General features: G+C 48.3%; 1 protein-coding gene across 8 annotated transcripts in view; it reads left to right on the top strand.

Moving 5' to 3' along the window:
- LOC140389711 (uncharacterized) overlaps positions 1 to 22,805 on the top strand; it is a 201,990-nt gene that overhangs the window by 156,313 nt on the left and 22,872 nt on the right. For all 8 annotated transcript variants that reach the window (XM_072474143.1, XM_072474145.1, XM_072474144.1 and 5 more), the window contains 7 exons: positions 11,939 to 12,064; positions 12,611 to 12,736; positions 13,635 to 13,760; positions 14,306 to 14,431; positions 15,309 to 15,434; positions 15,980 to 16,105; positions 16,983 to 17,108. In XM_072474143.1, the coding sequence (XP_072330244.1) occupies positions 11,939 to 12,064; positions 12,611 to 12,736; positions 13,635 to 13,760; positions 14,306 to 14,431; positions 15,309 to 15,434; positions 15,980 to 16,105; positions 16,983 to 17,108 (882 nt within the window). The remainder of the gene's footprint in view (positions 1 to 11,938; positions 12,065 to 12,610; positions 12,737 to 13,634; positions 13,761 to 14,305; positions 14,432 to 15,308; positions 15,435 to 15,979; positions 16,106 to 16,982; positions 17,109 to 22,805) is intronic.

Raw genomic sequence — 22,805 nt, 5'->3', positions numbered from 1 at the left:
TTACAGTCTGGGGTGAGGTTCGCGAAGAGCGAGGGAGGGGTGACCTTCAGGGTTGCAAGGCTACAGATCGTGAAAGGGGGCAGGGGTCCCCCGAATTTTAGTGTCAGGTTTCTGAGGTTGCCCTGGAAATCTAACACGAGCAGGAGGGGAGCGCAGAGATGAGGGAGGACGTAGAGCTTAAAGTTAATGTACTCTACGCCTTGTATTGACAGGTTTGCGACGCAATACCCCCGGATCTGTGCGGAGTGCGAACCGGACGTGAGGGATATAGTCTGCGAGACGGCGAGGACCTGGAGGGCGCTGTGCCTTACCATAACCGGGTGGACAAAGCTATCTGTGCTCCCGGAGTCGAAGAGGCAGGACTCCTCCTGCCCGTTGAGTTTGACAGCCATCATCTAATTTCGCAGATGGTAAGACCGGGACTGGTCGAGCTGGACCGAGCTGAGGTAATGCGAAGGACTATCTGTGGCAGCAGCGTGATCACAAAATGGCGGTGTCGACGATGTCGGCCAAGATGGCTGCACCCACTGGTCGCACGTGGTGGGCCGCGTCGGCGACGACGACCAAGGTGGCGTCCTCCATGGGTCGCACGCGGCGGATGACGCGTCGGAAGGGGCGGTCCCGGCAGGCAAGATGCCACGTTGTGGGGTCTGTGAGCCTCAGGCCGACCGGCTTTCGATTTTGGGGCTTTAGAGCGGCTCAGACATACCTTCGCAAAATGACCTTTCTTGCCGCACTCATTACACATAGCACTGCGTTGCTGGGCAGCGCTGCCGGGGATGCGGGCCCTGCCTGCAGAAATAACAGCAAGGTCCTCCAGAGCTGGCCGGCAGCCGTGCAGCGCAGGAGTGAGATACACCTGGGTCGGGTGATGGCTTCGCCTCTGACGTCCCCGAGGATGCCGCGAGGTCAGACGGGAAGGGTTCGAGGCTTTGGAAAGCCACTTCTAATGAGGTCGCCAGCTTCACTGTCGCCTTGAGGTCGAGAGCCCCTTTCTCGAGGAGGCGCTGCCGGACATAGCTGGACCGGACTCCAGCCACACAAGTGTCCCGAATCATTAGCTCCGAATGCTCCGATGCAGAGACCGCCTGGCCGTTACAACTGCGGGTGAGTACCCTCAACTCATGAAGATACTCCGTGAGCGACTCACCCTGGCGCTGACGCCGCGTGGTGAGGAGGTGTCGGGCGAGGACCTCGTTGACCAGACTCACAAACTGTTCCTTGAGTACATCTACAGCCTCCGTATATGAGCCCGCATCTTGGATTATCTGGAAAATCCGGTGGCTCACCCGGGCGTTGAGGAGACGTTGCTTGAGTGCCGGGGAAACCGCAGCAGTCGAGGGTTCAAGGTAGGCCTCGAAGCAGCTGAGCCAATGCTCAAAGATAGCCGGTGCTTCAGCAGCCTGCTGGTCCAGTTCGAGACGTTCAGGTTTGAGAGCAGCATCCATTATCAAAATTTTAGCTTATTAAATTGATAGACATCAATTCAGACGAGACGCTGAGAAGCAGTGAACCGATGCTTTAATAAGCTAAATATGTGCCGACCTGTAGCTCCTCCCGCACTGCAGGGCTGACCCAGGTCAACAGGCTTTATACCCCCACAGCTGGGCGGAGTCACAGGCGGAGCCAACAGCAGCACCAATACTAACATTCCAACAGTACAACAGCAACAACCAATAACAGAACAGCAATAACAATAAGTATATACAACAGTGGAGATAACAATACTAATAGAACAGTAGAACATATATACAACAGCCTTACGTAGCCATACGTGGCTCACCACACAGAGCTACACTCCTGTCGCTCTGGTCCGTAGCTGCTTTCTCCAGATCCAGGATCATTCATTCCTGTGCCTCTACCTTCCGTCCCAGGGCTTCAATGGTGCGCTGCATGGTGTTTGTCACCTCCGACATCACCTCCTTCATCATCATGTGGAGCTCCATCCTGACCGATTCTTTCATGGCGTTCAGCTCCTTTTTTAGCACATTCCTCCATTCATCCCCCTGTGCTGGGGGAGGAGGTGTCGCGTCCTGCTCCTGCTCCTGCTCCGCTTTTGGTTGGCCGACCTTTCCCCCTCCTGGTTCGTCTGAGTCTCCACCTCGCCTCGTGGGGCCGCCTGTCTGCTCTCCCACTGTTCCTGCCCTTTCCTTCGCTGCTGCTCCTGATAACTTGCCGTCACCTCAGTTTACTGTTGCCAGGCATGTTCTTCTCCTGTGTCCTTTGTACTCGGGTGAGTTTTGGTGGGTTTTTCGGCCGAAATTTCCAATAAATTTACTTTGTTGAGTCTGATTGGGAGGAGAGCCACCTGATGTGCGTGCTCTCAGCACATCGCCGCCACCAGAAATCGTATTATCTATTGTTCTTCATTAGACACATCTTCTGATATCTCTCCAGTGCCGATCTGCAAAGGCTTATTATGCTTTGTTCTGGTCAAATACTTGTGTGTGAAATTATTTTGCTTCTTGCAGGTAAAACACTACTTTCCCCATGCTGGGCAATTCTTCTTTTCCTGTGCATGCTGTGCTCCGCAGGAGTTGCATCCTAGTCTTGGTCTGTGATCGATCCAATCTTTGGCCTTGAACTGTCTCACAGCATAATGTATATCTAGTCTTCTGAGCAATATGTATGCTCGAGCCGATGTTTCACAACTTATACATTTCGACACGCATCAATCTCTTTCTTTAGTGTCAGTTCCTCATCTTGTGGTAGAAGATTTCTCACTGAGGGGTCTTACACCTCAGCCCAATCTATCTTTAATCAGATCATAATTTAGTTGCCAAATTCACATGATTTATTAGTTGTGATATTACAGTGAAATACAATTCATAATTTTGTTCTCGGTCTGAACTCTAGAGTTGAATACATAATGTTCATATGGAACATCCACTCAGAGTTCAAAATGTGCATCCAAGACTCCCATTATTTGTCTTTGCTTATCTGTTCAATTAAGGGAGGTAGACATGATGCAGCAGTTACTGGTCAGCAGTGTTTGGAGTGTGGCTACTGATGCGCGCGCGATCAATTACAATCAAAGACGAGGTAGTAACATAACTGAAGGCTTTAATCGACTAGAACTGTTCCCCAGCAGCTTCGGTCCAGAAATGAGGGTGCTGGGGCGGCACCGGTTCTTATACCCTGCCCATCAGGTCGGAGCTACGTACCAAACAGCCAATGGTAAACTCCTAGGTTTAACCAATGGTTTTCAGCCTCTCGGGTACTGCAATACTGTAATACCTGATAATACCACATTCACCCCCTGTTAAAAAAAGAGTCCGGCGGGAGCGGTGGTCAGTGGTTACAATTTCATCTAACATGATATGATCAGATATGGAGGGAACGTGATACCTCTTTACAGAGTTGTCGAGAATATTTACAAGCGTGGAAGATATCTACATTCAGTGTTCGTTTACAGTTACAGTTACAGTGAAGCAATCAGTCGGTCGGGTAGCCTGGTCGTCCTCCTGGATCGTCTGGGCTTCGGTCGTGATTCTGGTGGGGGTCCGGGTGTCTGCGACTCCGGGAGCGTGGCCTCGGCCTCCATGGCAGCTTCGTCACCCCTAGACGGCGCTGGTGGGGCAAACAGTTGACACGAGAGGGCGCCTGTAGGGGGTGTTGGTGGGTGGGAGGGCCTAGGCAGGAGCGGCAGGAGTACTGACCCTCCAGTGAGGTGCTGTGGGGGGGGGGGGGGGTGTAATGGTTTGGGTACGCTGGGGTTCCGGCGGGCGCCAGGTACCGAAGGGAGACTGTATCTTGCCGGCCGTCAGGGCACGCCACGTAGGCGTACTAGGGGTTAGCGTGCAGCAGGTGGACCCTCTCGACCAACGGGTCCGACTTGTGCGCCCGCACGTGCTTCCGAAGCAGGATGGGTCCGGTTGTTGCTAGCCAGGTTGGGAACGAGGTCCCGGAGAAGGACTTCCTGGGGAAGACAAGGAGACGTTCATGAGGTGTCTGGTTGGTAGTTGTACAGAGCAGAGACCGGATGGCGTGGAGGGTCTCCGGGAGGACTTCTTGCCAGCGGGAGACTAGGAGATTCCTGGATCGTAGGGCCAGTAGAACGGTCTTCCAGACCGTTCCGTTCTCCCTCTCTACCTGCCCATTTCCCCGGGGGTTGTAACTGGTCGTCCTGCTTGAGTCAATGCCCCTGTTCAGCAGCAATTGACGCAGTTCATCGCTCATAAAGGAGGACCCCCTATCACTGTGTATGTACGCGGGGAAACCGAACAGTGTAAAGATACCCTGGAGGGCCTTGATGACGGTGGTTGCGGTCATGTCGGGGCAGGGGATGGCGAATGGGAACTGGGAGTACTCGTCAATCACGTTCAGGAAATACGTGTTGCGGTCGGTGGAGGGGAGGAGGCCTTTGAAGTCCATGCTGAGGCGTTCAAAGGGATGGGAAGCCTTTATCAGGTGTGCCCTCTCTGGCCGGTAGAAGTGCGGTTTGCACTCTGCGCAGATTTGGCAGTCCCTGGTGACTGTCCTGACCTCCTCGATGGAGTAGAGCAGGTTGCGGGTCTTAATGAAATGGAAAAAAGAGTGACCCCCGGGTGGGAGAGGTCCTCGTGGAGGGCTCAGAGGCGGTCCACTTGTGCAGTGGCACATGTGCCGCGGGACAGGGCATCAGGAGGCTCGTTTAGCTTCCCAGGACGGTCGTTGTAGGTGGAGAGTTCGATCCTCCACCGCAAGATCTTGTCGTTTTTTACCTTGCCCCGCTGTGCATTATCGAACATGAACGCCACCGACCGTTGGTCAGTGAGGAGAATGAATCTCCTGCCGGCCAGGTAATGCCTCCAATGTCGTACAGCTTCTACTATGGCTTGTGCCTCTTTTTCGACCGAGGAATGGCGAATTTCGGAAGCATGGAGGGTACGGGAGAAGAAGGCCACGGGTCTGCCTGCTTGGTTGAGGGTGGCGGCCAGAGCTACGTCAGACGCATCGCTCTCGACCTGGAAGGGGAGGGACTCGTCGATGGCGCGCATCGTGGCCTTTGCAATGTCTGCTTTGATGCGGCTGAAGGCCTGGCGGGCCTCCGTTGACAGGGGAAAGGTTGTGGACTGGATTAGGGGTCGGGCTTTGTCTGCGTAGTTAGGGACCCACTGGGCGTAATAACTGAAAAACCCGAGGCAGCGCTTCAGGGCCTTGGAGCAGTGAGGGAGGGGGAATTCCATAAGGGGGCGCATGCTTTCAGGGTCGGGGCCTATAACTCCATTTCGCACCACATAGCCGAGGATGGCTAGGCGGTCGGTGCTAAATACGCATTTATCCTGATTATATGTTAAGTTAAGGATTTTCGCAGTCTGCAGAAATTTTCGGAGATTGGTGTCGTGGTCCTGCTGGTCATGGCCGCAGATGGTGACGTTATCAAGATACGGGAACGTTGCGCGTAAGCCGTACCGATCAACCATTCGGTCCATCTCGCGTTGGAAGACCGAGACCCCATTAGTGACACCAAGGGAACCCTTAAAAATTGATAGAGCCGCCCATCTGCTTCGAAGGCAGTGTATTTGCGGTCACTAGTACGGAGGGGTAGCTGATGGTAGGCGGACTTGAGATCCACCGTGGAGAAGACCTTGTATTGCGCGATCCTGTTTCCAGGTCGGATATGCGGAGGAGAGGGTACGCGTCCAGCTGCGTAAACGTGTCAATGACCATCCTATGTTTCGCCCCGGTCTTTACCACCACTACTTGAGCTCTCTAGGGACTGTTGCTAGCTTCAATGACCCCTTCCTTCAGTAGCCTTTGGACCTCTGACCTGATGAAGGTCCGGTCCTGGGCACTGTACCGTCTGCTCCTGGTGGCGACGGGTTTGCAATCCGGGGTGAGGTTCGCAAACAGGGAAGGCGGGTCGACCTTAAGGGTCGCGAGGCCGCAGACAGTAAGGGGGGGTATCGGGCCGCCGAATTTAAAGGTCAGGCTTTGCAAGTTACATTGGAAGTCCAACCCCAGGAGTGTAGCCCCACAGAGGTGCGGCAGGACATAAAGGCGGAACTTGTTGAATGTCCTGCCTTGGACAGTGAGGTTTGCTAGGCAGAACCCCTTTATCTCCACCGAGTGTGACCCGGAGGCCAGGGAGATTCTTTGGTTTACAGGGTGGGTAACAAGTGAACAGCGCCTTACCGTGTCGGGGTGTATAAAGCTTTCTGTGCTCCCAGATTCGATCAGGCAAGACGTCTCGTGGCCGTTGATGAAGACCGTCGACATTGCTGTTGCGAGTGTCCGAGGTCAATTTTGGTCCAGAGTCACCGAGGCCAGATGAAGTAGTTGCGGGTTTTGATAGGGCAGCGTGTAGTCGGCCATGCTGAGGGCCTGGGACCCCATCCAAGATGGCGTCTCCCATGGGTCGCCCATGGTGGTCGGGGATGGACAAAATGGCGGCGGGGATGGACAAAATGGCGACGCCCATCTGTCCAGCGTTGTGTCCGAGGGGCAAGATGGCAGGGCCCCTGGGTCGCAAGTGGCCCTAGGATAGGGGGGTGGCGGTGAGTGTTGGCCGCCCGGGGCCCGAAGGGAGGGTTGCCGCGCCGGTCCGGAGTCGCTGGAGACCGCGGCCACGGCTCGTGCCTAGCATACCCCCACAAAATGGCCCTTCTTGCCGCACACTTTGCAGGTGGAGGTGTGTGCCGGGCAGCGCTAGCGGGGATGCTTCGCCTGCCCGCAGAAGAAACAGCAGGACCCGACGGAGTTAGCGGGCCGTGTTACAGCGCAGGCCTGTGGGGACACGGGGAAGGTCTGTGGGGCTGCCGCTGCGGGATTCCAAGCAGCCCAGGGGGCCGCCGTGTGGTCGGGCGCATAGGACTGCGCGTTTCTGGAGGCAACATCCATGGACACTGCCAAGGCCCGTGCCTCTCTAGGTCCCAGGGTGTCTTTTTCTAAGAGTTTTTGGCGGATCTCTGAGGAGCTCAGACCTGCTACGAAGGCATCCCGGATTAGAAGTTCCGTGTGCTCGCTCCCCGAAACTTGCGGGCAGCCACAGTTTCTGCCCAGCACCAGTAGCGCACGGTAGAACTCCTCCAACGTTTCCCCGGGGCTTTGCCGTCTAGTTGCAAGCAGGTGGCGTGCGTAGACCTGATTTACAGGGCAGATATAATGTCCCTTTAACAGTTCGATCGCAGCATTGAAGTTCTCCGCCTCCTCGATGAGGGTGTAGATCCCAGGGCTTACCCTTGAGTGCAGGAGATGCAGTTTCTGTTCTCCTGAGGGGGTGCCTCCGGCCGTCTCGAGGTAGCCTTTAAAGCACGCCAGCCAGTGCTTAAATATTGCCGCCGAGTTCTCCACGTGGGGGCTGAGTTGCAGACACTCCGGCTTGATTCGGAGATCCATCCTTTCAGCTTAAGTCTCGTCGATTAAATTGATGCGCGATCAATTACAATCAAAGTCGAGGTAGTAACATAACTGAAGGCTTTAATCGACTAGAACTGTTCCCCAGCAGCTTCGGCACAGAATGAGGGCTGCTGGGACGGCACCTGTTCTTATACCCCGCCTGTCAGGGCAGAGCTATGTACCAAACAGCCAATGGTAAACTCCTAGGTTTAACCAATGGTCTTCAGCCTCTGGGGTACTGCAATACTGTAATACCTGATAATACCACAGCTACTCTTAACAGTTCAGACTTGTTAATAAATCTGTTCAATCTCAAAATGTTGCCATTTTAAGTGAAAAAACTGCAAGTTTTACAATGTAACTTTTTTACTTGGAATAAAGATTAGATGGAAGATTTGCTGTAGCTATATTTACTCACTCAGTAATTTATGTGCAGCCTCTGCCCGTGTTTCCTTTTTTGCTACAGCCAGTAGTTTCATTCATAGGGCGTGTGCGACACTGCCTGTCTGGAGTAAAGTCTGGCTTACGTGAATCAGAGTCGGCGTTTGGTTGCTCCCCATCTGGAGTCTGGCCTGTGTTTTGTTGATGCTCCCCGTCCGGAGTCTTAGCAGGTTCACTGGAGTCAGCTGAGATTTCTTGAAGCTGCACATCTGGAGTCGGAACATGCAGGAATGCATTGACTAGTGGAGAGGTTCGAGCAATTGAGGGTGGAAGTAGTGTGGTGTCACCAGAGTCACCAGTGGTCTCACCGTGATCGTCGAGTGCCTCTGTATGCACTAGCTGAGGTCTGTCACTTTGCACCTTTTGCATGGCCAGTGGGATGCTGTCGTCACTCGTTTCACATACCGTGGGTAGATCCTCAGTAGCTGCCTGCTGTTCACTAGGGTTGGGTAAATTGTCAGAGTTTTCATCTGGTGGTGCAAACAAAGTGGGTGGACTGTCATTGTCTTGCCGTTGTCCTTCATTTGGGCTTTTCTTCTTTGGAATTTTAAATCTTCCCCCAGACATTACAGAACCTTGTTCATTTCCCTCAATTTATCCCATATGTAGGGCATCAAATGTTAGATCCAATGTTTCTTTCGTCATTGTACTAGTTTCCAAAGAACAGTCCGTTTCAATTTTCTTCTCAGTTACTTCATATGCATCCTTTTCTAATGTACATGCCTTCATAGTCTCTGGCTCTGATTTTGCTGGGGCTGGCACAGTCACAGTCTCTCTTTTACTGTTCTCAATTGCCCACATTCTACTCCCCAGACATAAATGCTTAATCTCTGGAGTTAATGTGGTACAATGGATAATCGGGTCGACCTTATCTGCATCTTAACCATCACTGGAAAGCACAATTGGTTCACTTGAAACTGCTGTGGGTTTTAAGTGCTTTATCTGCCTACTCGATGTCGGTGTCCTCAGGATTCTTGCTCCAATGTTCTGCTCATTTATCAGTGGAGTGTGCAGAGGTTCAATGTGATTAATATTCCCATCAGGGGTTGAAGAGTCATTACTGACTAACTGCTGGTCTCTGTAGTTGGGACTTTGCGGTTTTGTGTTGAAGGGAGACAGTTGTCCCTGCTGTAGATATGATTCAGGTTGTGCTATTTCCATTAAATGAGGATCAATGTCTTGTCCATTTTTTCGATCTGTACTAAAGCAATGGCAATTTTCAGTCTGTTCCTTGCAAGTTAGACATACAAGCAATTTCTTCAGCAAATCCTCAGCATCCTTCTGTGACCGTGCAGCATTATTAATATCTCTTCGGCTAGAATGATCCTGAAGGTCAGCGCACAATCCTTTTTTCTTCGGGCTTGGAAGAGGCGATTCCTTTGGCTTGTCTTCATTTGGGCTTGAACAGTCATCAGCGCTGTGCCCTTCATTGTAGCATGATAGACCGTCATGGTCGTCCTGGTGTGCAGTGGAGAGCGTGGTAGACTGTGATAGCCTTCTTGCTGTTTACGTGAGCATGGCAGAGTTGCATCGTCTGCCGCTAGTTGGTCAGAGGAGGTTGCTAGACCCTCATGGTCTTGTTCCTGCAAGGACTGCGCATCGGAGTCATGCGTTTCTGCAATTGTGGAGTCTGTCCACGAGCTTGCTGTGGAATCTTGTGACACTGGAGTCACGTCTTGTTCCTGCAAGGACTGCGGTGTGGAGTCTTGCATGTCTTCTTTCGTACAGTCGGGAACCCTAAGCGGGGCGTGGACCACGCTCTGTGTGGCAGCAGGCCGCTCTCTGTGGGCCTGTACCGCTTTCTGTCTCTTAATTTCAGGCTGCAGCATCATCCTGCACTGATGAGTTGGGACGTCATATCTGCTGGGTTGAAGATCCTCAAAACCGAAAAATGAATCCGCATCTGCGTTGGATTCAATGCGGGGGTCGCCAATGTGCAACACGAAAGGTTCGTCCGAGTCGTAGTCGTCGCGGACCATGGAGCTGTCATTGGGCTTGCGAGGTCCAGAAAAAATGTAAAGGTCGGTATCGAAGTATTCAAAGTCGGAATCATCGGTTTGTGCGTAGGTAACTGCTTGTTGCAGGGTTCTTCAGAGGTTAAATTCATTTCCTGGTTCAATTTGAGGCATTGTGCTGTCATTCCAGGTGAAGGAAGGTTGTTTTACAGCTTTAAAAGATTTTTTCTTTGATTTGGGACGTTTCCCCTTTAAATTGGATTTGGGATGTTTCCCCTTTAAATTGGTGCGGTCTGGGGCCTCTGACGTCATGACGCGCATGACGTAGTACGTAGGAAGCGATTGCGCATACGCAGATCGCTGTTCCTTTACCGATGGCCGTTTTCTTGATTGCGCATGCACGGCGTCTCGCGCATGCGCAAAAGAACCTTCCGGTTCTGCGCACTTCTCACGCAACTGCACTAGCGTAGTCCCTTTAGCAAGATGGCCAACGACCTCGACCCAAATCGCTCTCTGGTCCGCGATTTCGGCCTCGAGGTGAGTACTGGCGCTTCTCTTACCTTTCCTTGCCGATTGGAGTGTGTTTTCCTCACAGTATTTGCCAAATTTGTCCAGGATTGCCTGGAAGTCGGACCTGTTTTGCCCCTTGGAGAACTTGAATTTTTAAAAGATTTCTTCTGCTCTTGCACCGGCGATGGTGAGGAGAAACTCTATTTTTTCATCATCGGCCAGGTCTTTAAGTTCGGCTGCCACCAGGAAAAATTCAAACGTTTGCCGGATTCGCTGCCAGTTTTCGCGGAGATCGCCGTGGCACTGGAGCTGCTGCGGAACCGTGAGCTCGTACATCTTGCCTGGGTATTGCTGGTTGTCACTGTACGCTGAGGTATGGCTATCTGGATTTAAGCAGTTCACTACTGGTACCATGTTTTGATATGTTTCCTTTGTAACATAAGCGGCTTCCTTGTGTTGCATTTGTCAAGGAAGGTCGAGACGTGTAAATAACTTCAACTCATTTATTTACACTATGTACACTTTTATAACGTGAGTTCGACACTACTGCTAATCCTATTGTAGCTACCTAACTGACTAACCAGCTGCTGTCTTCCACGTGGTGGGTGTGATAATGAATCAACCCTGTGCCTCTCCTCACTGACTGTCTCCACTGGCCAAAGGGCTGATCCTGAGTGTGGTGTCCTTTATGTATAGGTTGGTGTAATGCCCCCCTGTGGTTGTGTCACCTCCTTGTGTATCGTGAATGTCCATTGGTCGCTTCCTATCTAACTTATCTATTGGTTGAGTGTGTGTGTGTGATGTTTCTGGTGCTCCCTCTAGTGTCTGTCTAGCTTACATGTATTTACAGTGATGCACATCACCACACTAACCGCTCTCAATACCCTGCAAACGATTCAAGCAAAGTATTTTGTGTTACTGAGAAATTAAACAATCTGCGCTCATTACATTATTCTGTACCACAGTGTTAGATGGATGTTTTTATTGCAGAATATGGTATCAATTCTTGTAAATCAATTAGCTACTCTTTACTTAAAAATAGTTTTCGCACTTTCTGCTCTTTGGCTTATCCTATCCATTGGCACAGTGGTTAGCAATGCAATCTCCCAGCGCCAAGGATCCGAGTACAATTCCAACTGTAGATGACTGTCGAGTTTGAGTTTGCACATTCTCCATGTGCCTGCGTGGATTTGCTCCTGGTGCTCTGGTTTCTTCTCACAGTCCAACGATGTGCAGAATAGATGGGTTGGCCATTCTAAATTGTCCCTTAGTGACCAACGGTTATGGGGTTACAGGGATAGGGTGGGGGAGTGGGTCTTGGTTGGGTGCCCTTTTGGTGGGTCGGTGTAGAATTGATGGGCCGAATGACCTCCTTCTGCACTGCAGGTATTCCATGATTCTACGATTCTATTTCTCGATATTCCATTAATCAATGCTGCTGTCACCGAACGCGAATGGGGACGGAGAATTGTAGCTTTGTGAGGTCAGAATAGGGAGGTCAAGGCCAATAGCACCAATATATATTTAGTAATGCTCTTTTAAGCCACATTTTAGCTATGAAAGACAATACGGATGATATTGTTGTTCAATTACAGGTGCACATAATGTTATAAAATCTGAAAGGAAGTGTTTTAAATATGTGATGTAAACTGTCACTGTATGGTCTAATGTCAATGAAACTGAGTTGGGAATAATTGGATATTTTTCTACAGATATCGATGAATGTGCAACCAACATATCAACCTGTCAACAAATCTGCACCAATACAATTGGAAGCTTCAGATGCAGTTGCCCATCTGGATTCAGCATCAACGTGACAAATACTTCTCTTTGTGATGGTAGGGAATCTTCTAACAAACCTATTCTCTGCAAGTGATGATTTACGAATTGTGCTCCATCTAACAACCATCATTACGTTGCAAATCAAAGTGTCTTGAAGCGAAGATTTGATGCTCCTTAATCATTAATCAGAAGTTGACTTCATTATAATGCGCACACATCGATAGCTATAAGTTGTTTGCAGAATATGGTATCTATTGGATAAATCAATATGCTATTGGAAATTGCGAACACCTTTCTCTATTTCATATCTAACTCTTGTTCTGCAATGCACTCTGACTCATTGGTCTTTTTTTTAACATAAATCAGGAAAGGAACATTGTAGTTTGACAAGGGCAGTATGGGGAAGTTATTAGTATCAATATATTTTATAAGGTGATATTAAGTCAATTTTATACTTAGATAAAACAGAACACTCATGAATTTAAAGGGAACCTATCATTATATGATGTGTTATAATGTTTGAAAACATGCAGTGCAAGATGACAATATATTGTCAAATGTTGATCAAATGGATCTCAGAATAATTGGACTTTTATTTACAGAAATCGATGAATGTGCAACCAACACATCATCCTGTCAACAGACCTGCACCAATACGATTGGAAGCTTCAATTGCAGTTGCCATCCTGGATTTAGCACCAATCTGACAAACACTTCTCTTTGTGATGGTAGGAAGCCTTTAAACACACAGCCTCTTAACAATTTGGGAATAACACTCCATCTAACCGCTCTCAATACCCTGCAAACGATTCAAGCAAAGTATTTTGTGTTACTGAGAAATTAAACAATCTGCGCTCATTACATTATTCTGTACCACAGTGTTAGATGGATGCTTTTATTGCAGAATATGGTATCAATTCTAGTAAATCAATTAGCTACTCTTTACTTAAAAATAGTTTTCGCACTTTCTGCTCTTTGGCTTATCCTATCCATTGGCACAGTGGTTAGCAATGCAATCTCCCAGCGCCAAGGATCCGAGTACAATTCCAACTGTAGATGACTGTCGAGTTTGAGTTTGCACATTCTCCATGTGCCTGCGTGGATTTGCTCCTGGTGCTCTGGTTTCTTCTCACAGTCCAACGATGTGCAGAATAGATGGGTTGGCCATTCTAAATTGTCCCTTAGTGACCAACGGTTATGGGGTTACAGGGATAGGGTGGGGGAGTGGGTCTTGGTTGGGTGCCCTTTTGGTGGGTCGGTGTAGAATTGATGGGCCGAATGACCTCCTTCTGCACTGCAGGTATTCCATGATTCTACGATTCTATTTCTCGATATTCCATTAATCAATGCTGCTGTCACCGAACGCGAATGGGGACGGAGAATTGTAGCTTTGTGAGGTCAGAATAGGGAGGTCAAGGCCAATAGCACCAATATATATTTAGTAATGCTCTATAAAGCCACATTTTAGCTATGAAAGACAATACGGATGATATTGTTGTTCAATTACAGGTGCACATAATGTTATAAAATCTGAAAGGAAGTGTTTTAAATATGTGATGTAAATTGTCACTGTATGGTCTAATGTCAATGAAACTGAGTTGGGAATAATTGGATATTTTTCTACAGATATCGATGAATGTGCAACCAACACATCAACCTGTCAACAAATCTGCACCAATACAATTGGAAGCTTCAGATGCAATTGCCCATCTGGATTCAGCATCAACGTGACAAATACTTCTCTTTGTGATGGTAGGGAATCTTCTAACAAACTGATTCTTTGCAAGTGATGATTTACGAATTGTGCTCCATCTAACAACCATCATTACGTTGCAAATCAAAATGGCTTCAAGCGAAGATTTGGCGCTCCTTAATCATTAATCAGAAGCTGACTTCATTATAATGTGCACAGATCAATAGCTATAAGTTGTTTGCAGAATATGGTATCTATTGGATAAATCAATATGCTATTGGAAATTGCGAACACCTTTCACTATTTCATATCTAACTCTTGTTCTGCAATGCACTCTGACTCATTGGTCCTTTTTTTAAACATAAATCAGGAAAGGAACATTGTAGTTTGACAAGGGCAGTATGGGGAAGTTATTAGTATCAATATATTTTATAAGGTGATATTAAGTCAATTTTATACTGAGATAAAACAGAACACTCAGGGTTAAAGGGAACCTATCATTATATGTTGTGTTATAATGTTTGAAAACGTGCAGTGCAAGATGACAATATATTGTCAAATGTTGATCAAATGGATCTCAGAATAATTGGACTTTTATTTACAGAAATCGATGAATGTGCAACCAACACATCATCCTGTCAACAGACCTGCACCAATACGATTGGAAGCTTCAATTGCAGTTGCTATCCTGGATTTAGCACCAATGTGACAAACACTTCTCTTTGTGATGGTAGGAAGCCTTTAAACACACAGCCTCTTAACAATTTGGGAATAACACTCCACCTAACAGCTCTCAATACCCTGCAAAGGATTCAAGCAAAGTATTTTGTGTTGGTGAGAAATTAAACAATCTGAGGCTCATTACATTATTCTGTACCACAGTGTTAGATGGATATTTTTATTGCATAATATAGTATCAATTATCTATTCTTTACTGCAAAATAGTTTTTGCACTTTCTGCTCTTCGGCTTATCCTATCCATTGGCACAGTGGTTAGCACTGCTGTCTCACAGTGCCGGGACCCGGGTTCAATTCCAACCTTAGGTGAGTGTGTCGAATTTGCACATTCACCCTGTGTCTGCGTGGGTTTCCTCCGGGTGCTCCGGTTTCTTCCCACAGTCCAAAGATATGCAGAATAGGTGGATTGGCCATTCTAAATTGTCCCTTAGTTACCAAAGGTTATGGGGTTACAGGAATAGGGTTGCAGAGTGGGCTGAGGTAGGGTGCTCTTTCGGTGGGTCGGAGTAGAATTGATGGGCCGAATGGCCTCCTGCACTGCAGGTATTCCATGATTCTATGATTCTATTTCCCGATATTCCATTAATCAATGCTGCTGTCACCGAACGCGAATGGGGATGGAGAATTGTAGCTTTGTGAGGTCAGAATAGGGAGGTCAAGGCCAATAGCACCAATATATATTTAGTAATGCTCTTTTAAGCCACATTTTAGCTATGAAAGACAATACGGATGATATTGTTGTTCAATTACAGGTGCACATAATGTTATAAAATCTGAAAGGAAGTGTTTTAAATATGTGATGTAAACTGTCACTGTATGGTCTAATGTCAATGAAACTGAGTTGGGAATAATTGGATATTTTTCTACAGATATCGATGAATGTGCAACCAACACATCAACCTGTCAACAAATCTGCACCAATACAATTGGAAGCTTCAGATGCAGTTGCCCATCTGGATTCAGCATCAACGTGACAAATACTTCTCTTTGTGATGGTAGGGAATCTTCAAACAAACTGATTCTTTGCAAGTGATGATTTACAAATTGTGCTCCATCTAACAACCATCATTACGTTGCAAATCAAAATGGCTTCAAGCGAAGATTTGGCGCTCCTTAATCATTAATCAGAAGCTGACTTCATTATAATGTGCACAGATCAATAGCTATAAGTTGTTTGCAGAATATGGTATCTATTGGATAAATCAATATGCTATTGGAAATTGCGAACACCTTTCACTATTTCATATCTAACTCTTGTTCTGCAATGCACTCTGACTCATTGGTCCTTTTTTTAAACATAAATCAGGAAAGGAACATTGTAGTTTGACAAGGGCAGTATGGGGAAGTTATTAGTATCAATATATTTTATAAGGTGATATTAAGTCAATTTTATACTGAGATAAAACAGAACACTCAGGGTTAAAGGGAACCTATCATTATATGTTGTGTTATAATGTTTGAAAACGTGCAGTGCAAGATGATAATATATTGTCAAATGTTGATCAAATGGATCTCAGAATAATTGGACTTTTATTTACAGAAATCGATGAATGTGCAACCAACACATCATCCTGTCAACAGACCTGCACCAATACGATTGGAAGCTTCAATTGCAGTTGCTATCCTGGATTTAGCACCAATGTGACAAACACTTCTCTTTGTGATGGTAGGAAGCCTTTAAACACACAGCCTCTTAACAATTTGGGAATAACACTCCACCTAACAGCTCTCAATACCCTGCAAAGGATTCAAGCAAAGTATTTTGTGTTGGTGAGAAATTAAACAATCTGAGGCTCATTACATTATTCTGTACCACAGTGTTAGATGGATATTTTTATTGCATAATATAGTATCAATTATCTATTCTTTACTGCAAAATAGTTTTTGCACTTTCTGCTCTTCGGCTTATCCAATCCATTGGCACAGTGGTTAGCACTGCTGTCTCACAGTGCCGGGACCCGGGTTCAATTCCAACCTTAGGTGAGTGTGTCGAATTTGCACATTCACCCTGTGTCTGCGTGGGTTTCCTCCGGGTGCTCCGGTTTCTTCCCACAGTCCAAAGATATGCAGAATAGGTGGATTGGCCATTCTAAATTGTCCCTTAGTTACCAAAGGTTATGGGGTTACAGGGATAGGGTTGCAGAGTGGGCTGAGGTAGGGTGCTCTTTCGGTGGGTCGGAGTAGAATTGATGGGCCGAATGGCCTCCTGCACTGCAGGTATTCCATGATTCTATGATTCTATTTCTCGATATTCCATTAATCAATGCTGCTGTCACTGATCGTGAATGGGGACGGAGTATTGTAGCTTTGTGAGGTCAGAATAGGGAGGTCAAGGCCAATAGCACCAATATATATTTAGTAATGCTCTTTTAAGCCACATTTTGGCTATGAAAGACAATACGGATGATATTGTTGTTCAATTACAGATACACATGATGTTACAAAATCCGATAGGAAGTGTTTTAAACATGTGATGTAAATTGTCAGTTTATTGTCTAATGTCAATGAAACTGAGTTCGGAATAATTGGATATTTTTCTGCAGATATCGATGAATGTGCAACCAACATATCAACCTGTCAACAAATCTGCACCAATACAATTGGAAGCTTCAGTTGCAGTTGCCGTCCTGGGTTTAGCACCAATCTGACAAACACTTCTCTTTGTGATGGTAGGAAATCTTCAAAAATTCAGATTCTCAGTAACTGTTGATTGGCACATACTATGTGTAAGGTGTTTAACTTCAATGTCCTCTACATTCTGGATGGCTACAAACAAGCTCATAACATTGTTTCACAATTAAACAAATAATCAGAGTGACGGCAATAATTTTTTAAAAATTCATTTCATGGGATTTGGGCATCGGTGGTTCGGCCGGCATTTATTCCCAATCCCGAGTTGCCCTTCAGAAGGTGGTGGTGAGTTGCCTTCTTGACCCGCTGCAGTCCTTGAGGTGTAGGTAAACCCACTGTGCTGTTGGAGAGGGAGTTCCAGGATGTTGCCCCAGCGACAGTTAAGGAACGGCAATACATTTCCAAGTCAGAATGGTTAGTGACGCGGAGGGGAACCTCCAGGTGTTGGGGTTCCCAAGTATCTGCTGCTCTTGTCCTTCTAGATGGTAGTGGTCGTGGGTTTGGAATGTGTTTTCTAAGGAACCTTGGTGAGTTCCTGCAGTGCATCTTGTAGGTGGTGCACATGCCTGCCATTGTTCATCGGTGGTGGAGGGTTTGAATGTTTGTGGAAGGGGGCGCAATCCAGTGGGCTGCTTTGTTCTGGATGGTGTTGAACTTCTTGGGTGTTGGAGCTTCACTCACCCAGGCAAGTGGAGCGTATTCCATTTCATTCCTGAGGTGTGCCTTACAGATGGTGGACAAGCTTTGCAGAGTCAGGAGGTGAGTTACTCTCCGTATGATTTCGAGCCTCTGTCCTGCCCTGGTAGCTACAGAATTAATGTGGCTAGTCCCGTTCAGTTTCTGGTCAATGGCAACCCCCAGGATGTTGACTGTGAGGGATTCAGCGATGGAAATGCCATTGAATATCAAGGGACAGTGTTAGATCCTCACTCGTAGTAGCTGCTCATTGCCTGGCACTCGTCTGGCGCAAATGTAATTTGCCACTTGCTGGCCTAAGCCTGGATATCGTCAGGTCTTGCTGCATTTGGACATGGACTGCTTCATTATCTGAGGATTTGCGAATGGTGCTGAACATTGTGCAGTCATCCGCAAACATCTCAATTACTGACCTTATGATGGAAAGCAGGTCATAGATGAAGCAGCTGAAGATGGTTGGGCCTAGGACAGTACCCTGAGGAACTCCTGCAGGGACGTCCTGGTGTTGAGATGATTGACCTCTAACCACCACAACCAACTTCCTGTGTGCCAAGTATGGCTCCAACCAGCGGAGAGTTTTCCCCCTGACTCCCATTGTCTCCAGTTTAGCTCGGGCTCCTTGATGCCGTACTCGGTCAAATGCTGCCTTGATGTCAAGGGTAGTCAATCTCACCTCACCTCTAGCACTCAGCTCATTTGTCCATTAATCTGTGCCCATGAACAATAATTACAATTCAATTGCAGTTTATGGCTTCCAATGTGGCAAATTCACAAACTACCAGAAAATCGCAAATTTGATTCAAAACTTAGATCAAAATCTTATAGGTTGCACTTCATGACTTTCCATTAATTCGGGTTCCTGGATATTCAGTATCAATGGGGGTCTCAAGTTGTAGTTTGATGAAGGCGGGTGCAGAACATCCTGGCCAAGAGAATCAATACATTAAGCATAGGGATCTGTTGTGCCCGCGCCCTAGCGGGAAGATGAATGCAAATGGGCCTTGTCATAATATACACACAAGTATATGATGGTGCACAGACAGACAGTGAGTGACACAAAGGATGACCAATGAACATACGGAACACAGCAGCCAATCACCAGACAGGACACGGCCACTATATAACCAGGGGCGCTAGTTTTCCCGCTCTTTCGGGATGCAGCCTCTGAGACAGTCAGACCCTGTGAGCAACAACTATAACATCCACCATGTGGTCGTAAGATAGTCTGGTCAGGTTAGCCTCAGGTCTCCAGTCAACTCAGCATAGTGTCAACCCACAGTTCAAGCATGTTTAATAGTTAAGAGTTTAATAAAATAGAGTTGCATTTATTCAAGTGTTGGAAGCCTGTCTCTCTCTCTGCTACAGTAAACACAATCCTTGCAGACCTAGCTTACCCAACACATCATGGTACCAGTGAGTTATGTTTGAGTTTGACGGACCCACCTTGAGATAGTCTGCCTTTGTCCAGCGATCAGCCATCCGGTAACATGTACAGCGTCCACCCTCCCCTGCCGCTCCGCATCGCCGGCAACCTCGGTGCTAACTGGAAGATTTTTAAGCAGACGTTTCTGCAGCATCTTGAAGCCATCGACCTCGAGGCCGCATCGGATAGCAGAAAGATTGCCCTCTTCCTCTCTACAGCCGGGGCCTATGCTATCCACATTTTTAACTCCCTCACCTTTGCTGAAGATGAGGACAAGACAAAGTTCAAAACAGTCCTGCTGAAGTTCGATAGCCATTGTGACATCGAAGTCAACGAAAGCTTTGAACGCTATATGTTCCAGCAGAGGCTTCAGGGTAAGGATGAACCTTTTCAGTCCGATGGAGGGCATCGAGGGGGTGCGAGTGTACATCAATGACATCATTGTCTGGTCCACAACTCCTCAGGAACACATCGCTCGCCTCAAGCGAGTGTTCCATAGGATCCACGAGCATGGCCTCCGACTCAACAGAGCCAAGTGCTCGTTCGGTCAAGCAGAAATAAAGTTCCTCGGCGACCATATTTCACAGTTCGGTGTGCAGCCAGACGCAGATAAGGTGTCGCCGATCAATGCTATGAAGACACCGGAGGACAAGAAGGCAGTCCTCCGCTTCCGAGGGATGGTCAACTTCCTTGGGAAGTTTATGCCCAACCTCGCATCACACACCACAGCTCTCCGCAATCTTGTAAAAAAAAACACCGACTTCAAGTGGTTCCCCACTCATGAGCGAGAGTGGCGTGAGCTCAGGGCGAAACTCACCGAGGCCCCGGTCCTGGCGTTTTTCGACCCTGCCAAGGAGACGAAGATCTCCACCGACGCGAGCCAGGCTGGCATGGGGCAGTACTCCTCCAGCGTGACAAATCCTCCTCCTGGACCCCAGTCGCATAGGTCCATCTAGAGCCATGACCCCTACAAAGCAGCGATATGCTCAAATCGAGAAAGAGTGCCTGGGCCTCCTCACAGGGATTGACAAATTCCATGATTACGTGTATGGACTCCCCAAGTTTACGGTCGAAACGGACCACAGGCCACTGGTTCACATCATACAGAAGGACCTCAACGATATGACGCCACGCCTACAGCGTATCCTCCTCAAATTCCAACGCTGTGATTTCGACCTGGTCTACACCCCGGGCAAGGAGCTCATTGTGGCCGATGCACTCTCTCGCTCCATCACCACGCCGTGCGAGCAGTCGGATTTCGTCTGCCAGATCGACGCCCATGTTGAGTTCTGCGCATCCAACTTTCCGGCCACTGACGAAAGGGTCGTGCAGATTCGTCAAGAGACGGCCAGGGATCCTTTACTCATGCGCCATCTCACAGATGGTTGGCAGAAGGGCCAGTGCCCGCAGTTCTACAATATAAATGACGACCTGGCAGTGGTCGATGGCATACTAATAAAACTGGACAGGATAGTAATACCACAGAGTGTGCGAGAGCTCCTCCTCGGCCAACTCCACGAGGGTCACCTGGAGGGGGAAAGGTGTCGCCGGCGAGCCCGAGAGGCAGTATATTGGCCTGGCATCAATGACAACATCGCCAACACTGTCCTAAATTGCCCAACGTGCCAATGGTTGAGACCGGCTCAGCCAAAAGAGACTTTGCAGCCGCATGAACTGGTGTCGTCCCCATGGACCAAGGTTGGCATTGATCTCTTCCACGCAAAAGGCCGGGACTACGTCCTCCTCGTGGATTATTTTTCAAAATTACCCCGAGGTGGTCAGACTGCATGACCTCACATCAGCAACAGTCATCAGGGCGTGCAAAGAGACCTTTGCCCGTCATGGCATTGCACTTACGGTCATGACAAATAATGACCCGTGCTTCTTCAGTCAGGAGTTGAAGGATTTTGCCCGACGGTACAATTTCACGCACGTCACTTCAAGCCTCCACTACCCCCAGTCAAATGGGAAAGCAGAAAAGGGGGTACACATTGTAAAACGACTGTGTGTAAAGCTGCTGATTCGGGTTCAGGTTTTCACCTGGCACTGCTAGCCTACAGGGCAACTCATTTGTCCGCTAGCCTGTCCCCAGCACAGCTGCTAATGAACTGCACACTACGGACGAGGGTGCCAGCTATCCACATCCCGGACCTTGACAATTTTCCGGTCCTGCAAAGAATGCAACTGTCTCGGGCCCAATGCAAGTGAGCGTATGATGCCCACGCCACAGATCTCCCTGCTCTGGTCCCTGCTGACCGAGTTCGTGTTCAGCTACCTGACGGTGGCTGGTCTGCCACAGCTGTGGTGGTCAAGCAAGTGGCGCACAGATCATTTCTTGTTCGCATGCATGATGGCTCTTTCTTCGCCGTAATAGGCGGGCACTGCGGCTGCTTCCATGCTCACCACCTGAACGTGATGTCCCGCCTCACCTGCTGATTCCTCAGGACACGCCCTTCCAAGAGGTCACTGATCTGCCGTTTCTTTTGCCACCGTCTATGTTGGACGCAGCTCTGCCCATTCCAGTGCAGGCGGCCCCTGACCCGCCCTTGAGGCGGTCAACAAGAACAACAAGGCTGAACTTATAGACTGAATGTTGCATTGCCTTGTGATCCGTTTACACATCTGTACATATTGTTTCTTCCTAATTTGTTGTATGCCCTCTATCTGCACTAGACACCTTCCCATGTAAATACGTTCACGTATTTTGTATATAGTTCAGCTCCTACTCATGTAAATACGCTCACATACTTTGTACATAGTCAGGCTCATACACACACCCACTATTTATTGACACATACACACATTTTCTGATGTCATAATATACACACAAGTATATGATGGTGCACAGACAGACAGTGAGTGACACAAAGGATGACCAATGAACATACAGAACACAGCAGCCAATTACCAGACAGGCACGGCCACTATATAACCAGGGGCCACTAGTTTTCCCGCTCTCTGGGGATGCAGCCTCTGAGACAGTCAGAGCCTGTGAGCAGCAACTAGAACATCCACCATGTGGTAGTAAGATAGTCTGGTCAGGTTAGCCTCAGGTCTCCAGTCAACTCAGCATAGTGTCAACCCACAGTTCAAGCATGTTTAATAGTTCAGAGTTTAATAAAATAGAGTTGCATTTCTTCAAGTGTTGGAAGCCTGTCTCTCTCTCTGCTACAGTAAACGCAGTCCTCGCAGACCCAGCTTACCCAACACATCAGGCCTTAATGACCCTTTTGCATCCACTTAGCGGGCCCGGCTTCTCCGACCCTCCGTGATTCTCCAGTTCCCTGGGCCGGGAAACATGTGGGTGAGGATTACTCCAAGTCTCATCAAACATGAGCCTGAAGTGGTGGCCCTCGCAGTGGGCCAAGAGGGTGAGCTCCCCTGCTCCCCCGCATCCCCCCTCCACCACCACCACCACCCACCCACCCCCACACACACAGGGCATGACCTGTGGTTGATGTTTTTAAACATTTTAAAAGCGTGTCCCAATCTCTAAGTGAGCTTGAGGGTCCCCCACACCTATGGGCAGTGTCATCCCCCACACACATGGGCATTACCCTCCAGCTCCTTAGGGAGGACGCCTCTCTTTGGAGTTGCTGAGGGCCCTCTCCCTTTT

The sequence above is a fragment of the Scyliorhinus torazame genome, chromosome 14 (genome assembly GCF_047496885.1).
Source record: "Scyliorhinus torazame isolate Kashiwa2021f chromosome 14, sScyTor2.1, whole genome shotgun sequence".
In the NCBI taxonomy this organism is placed as follows: Eukaryota; Metazoa; Chordata; class Chondrichthyes; order Carcharhiniformes; family Scyliorhinidae; genus Scyliorhinus; species Scyliorhinus torazame.
This window is presented reverse-complemented; position numbering and strand designations above follow the sequence as displayed.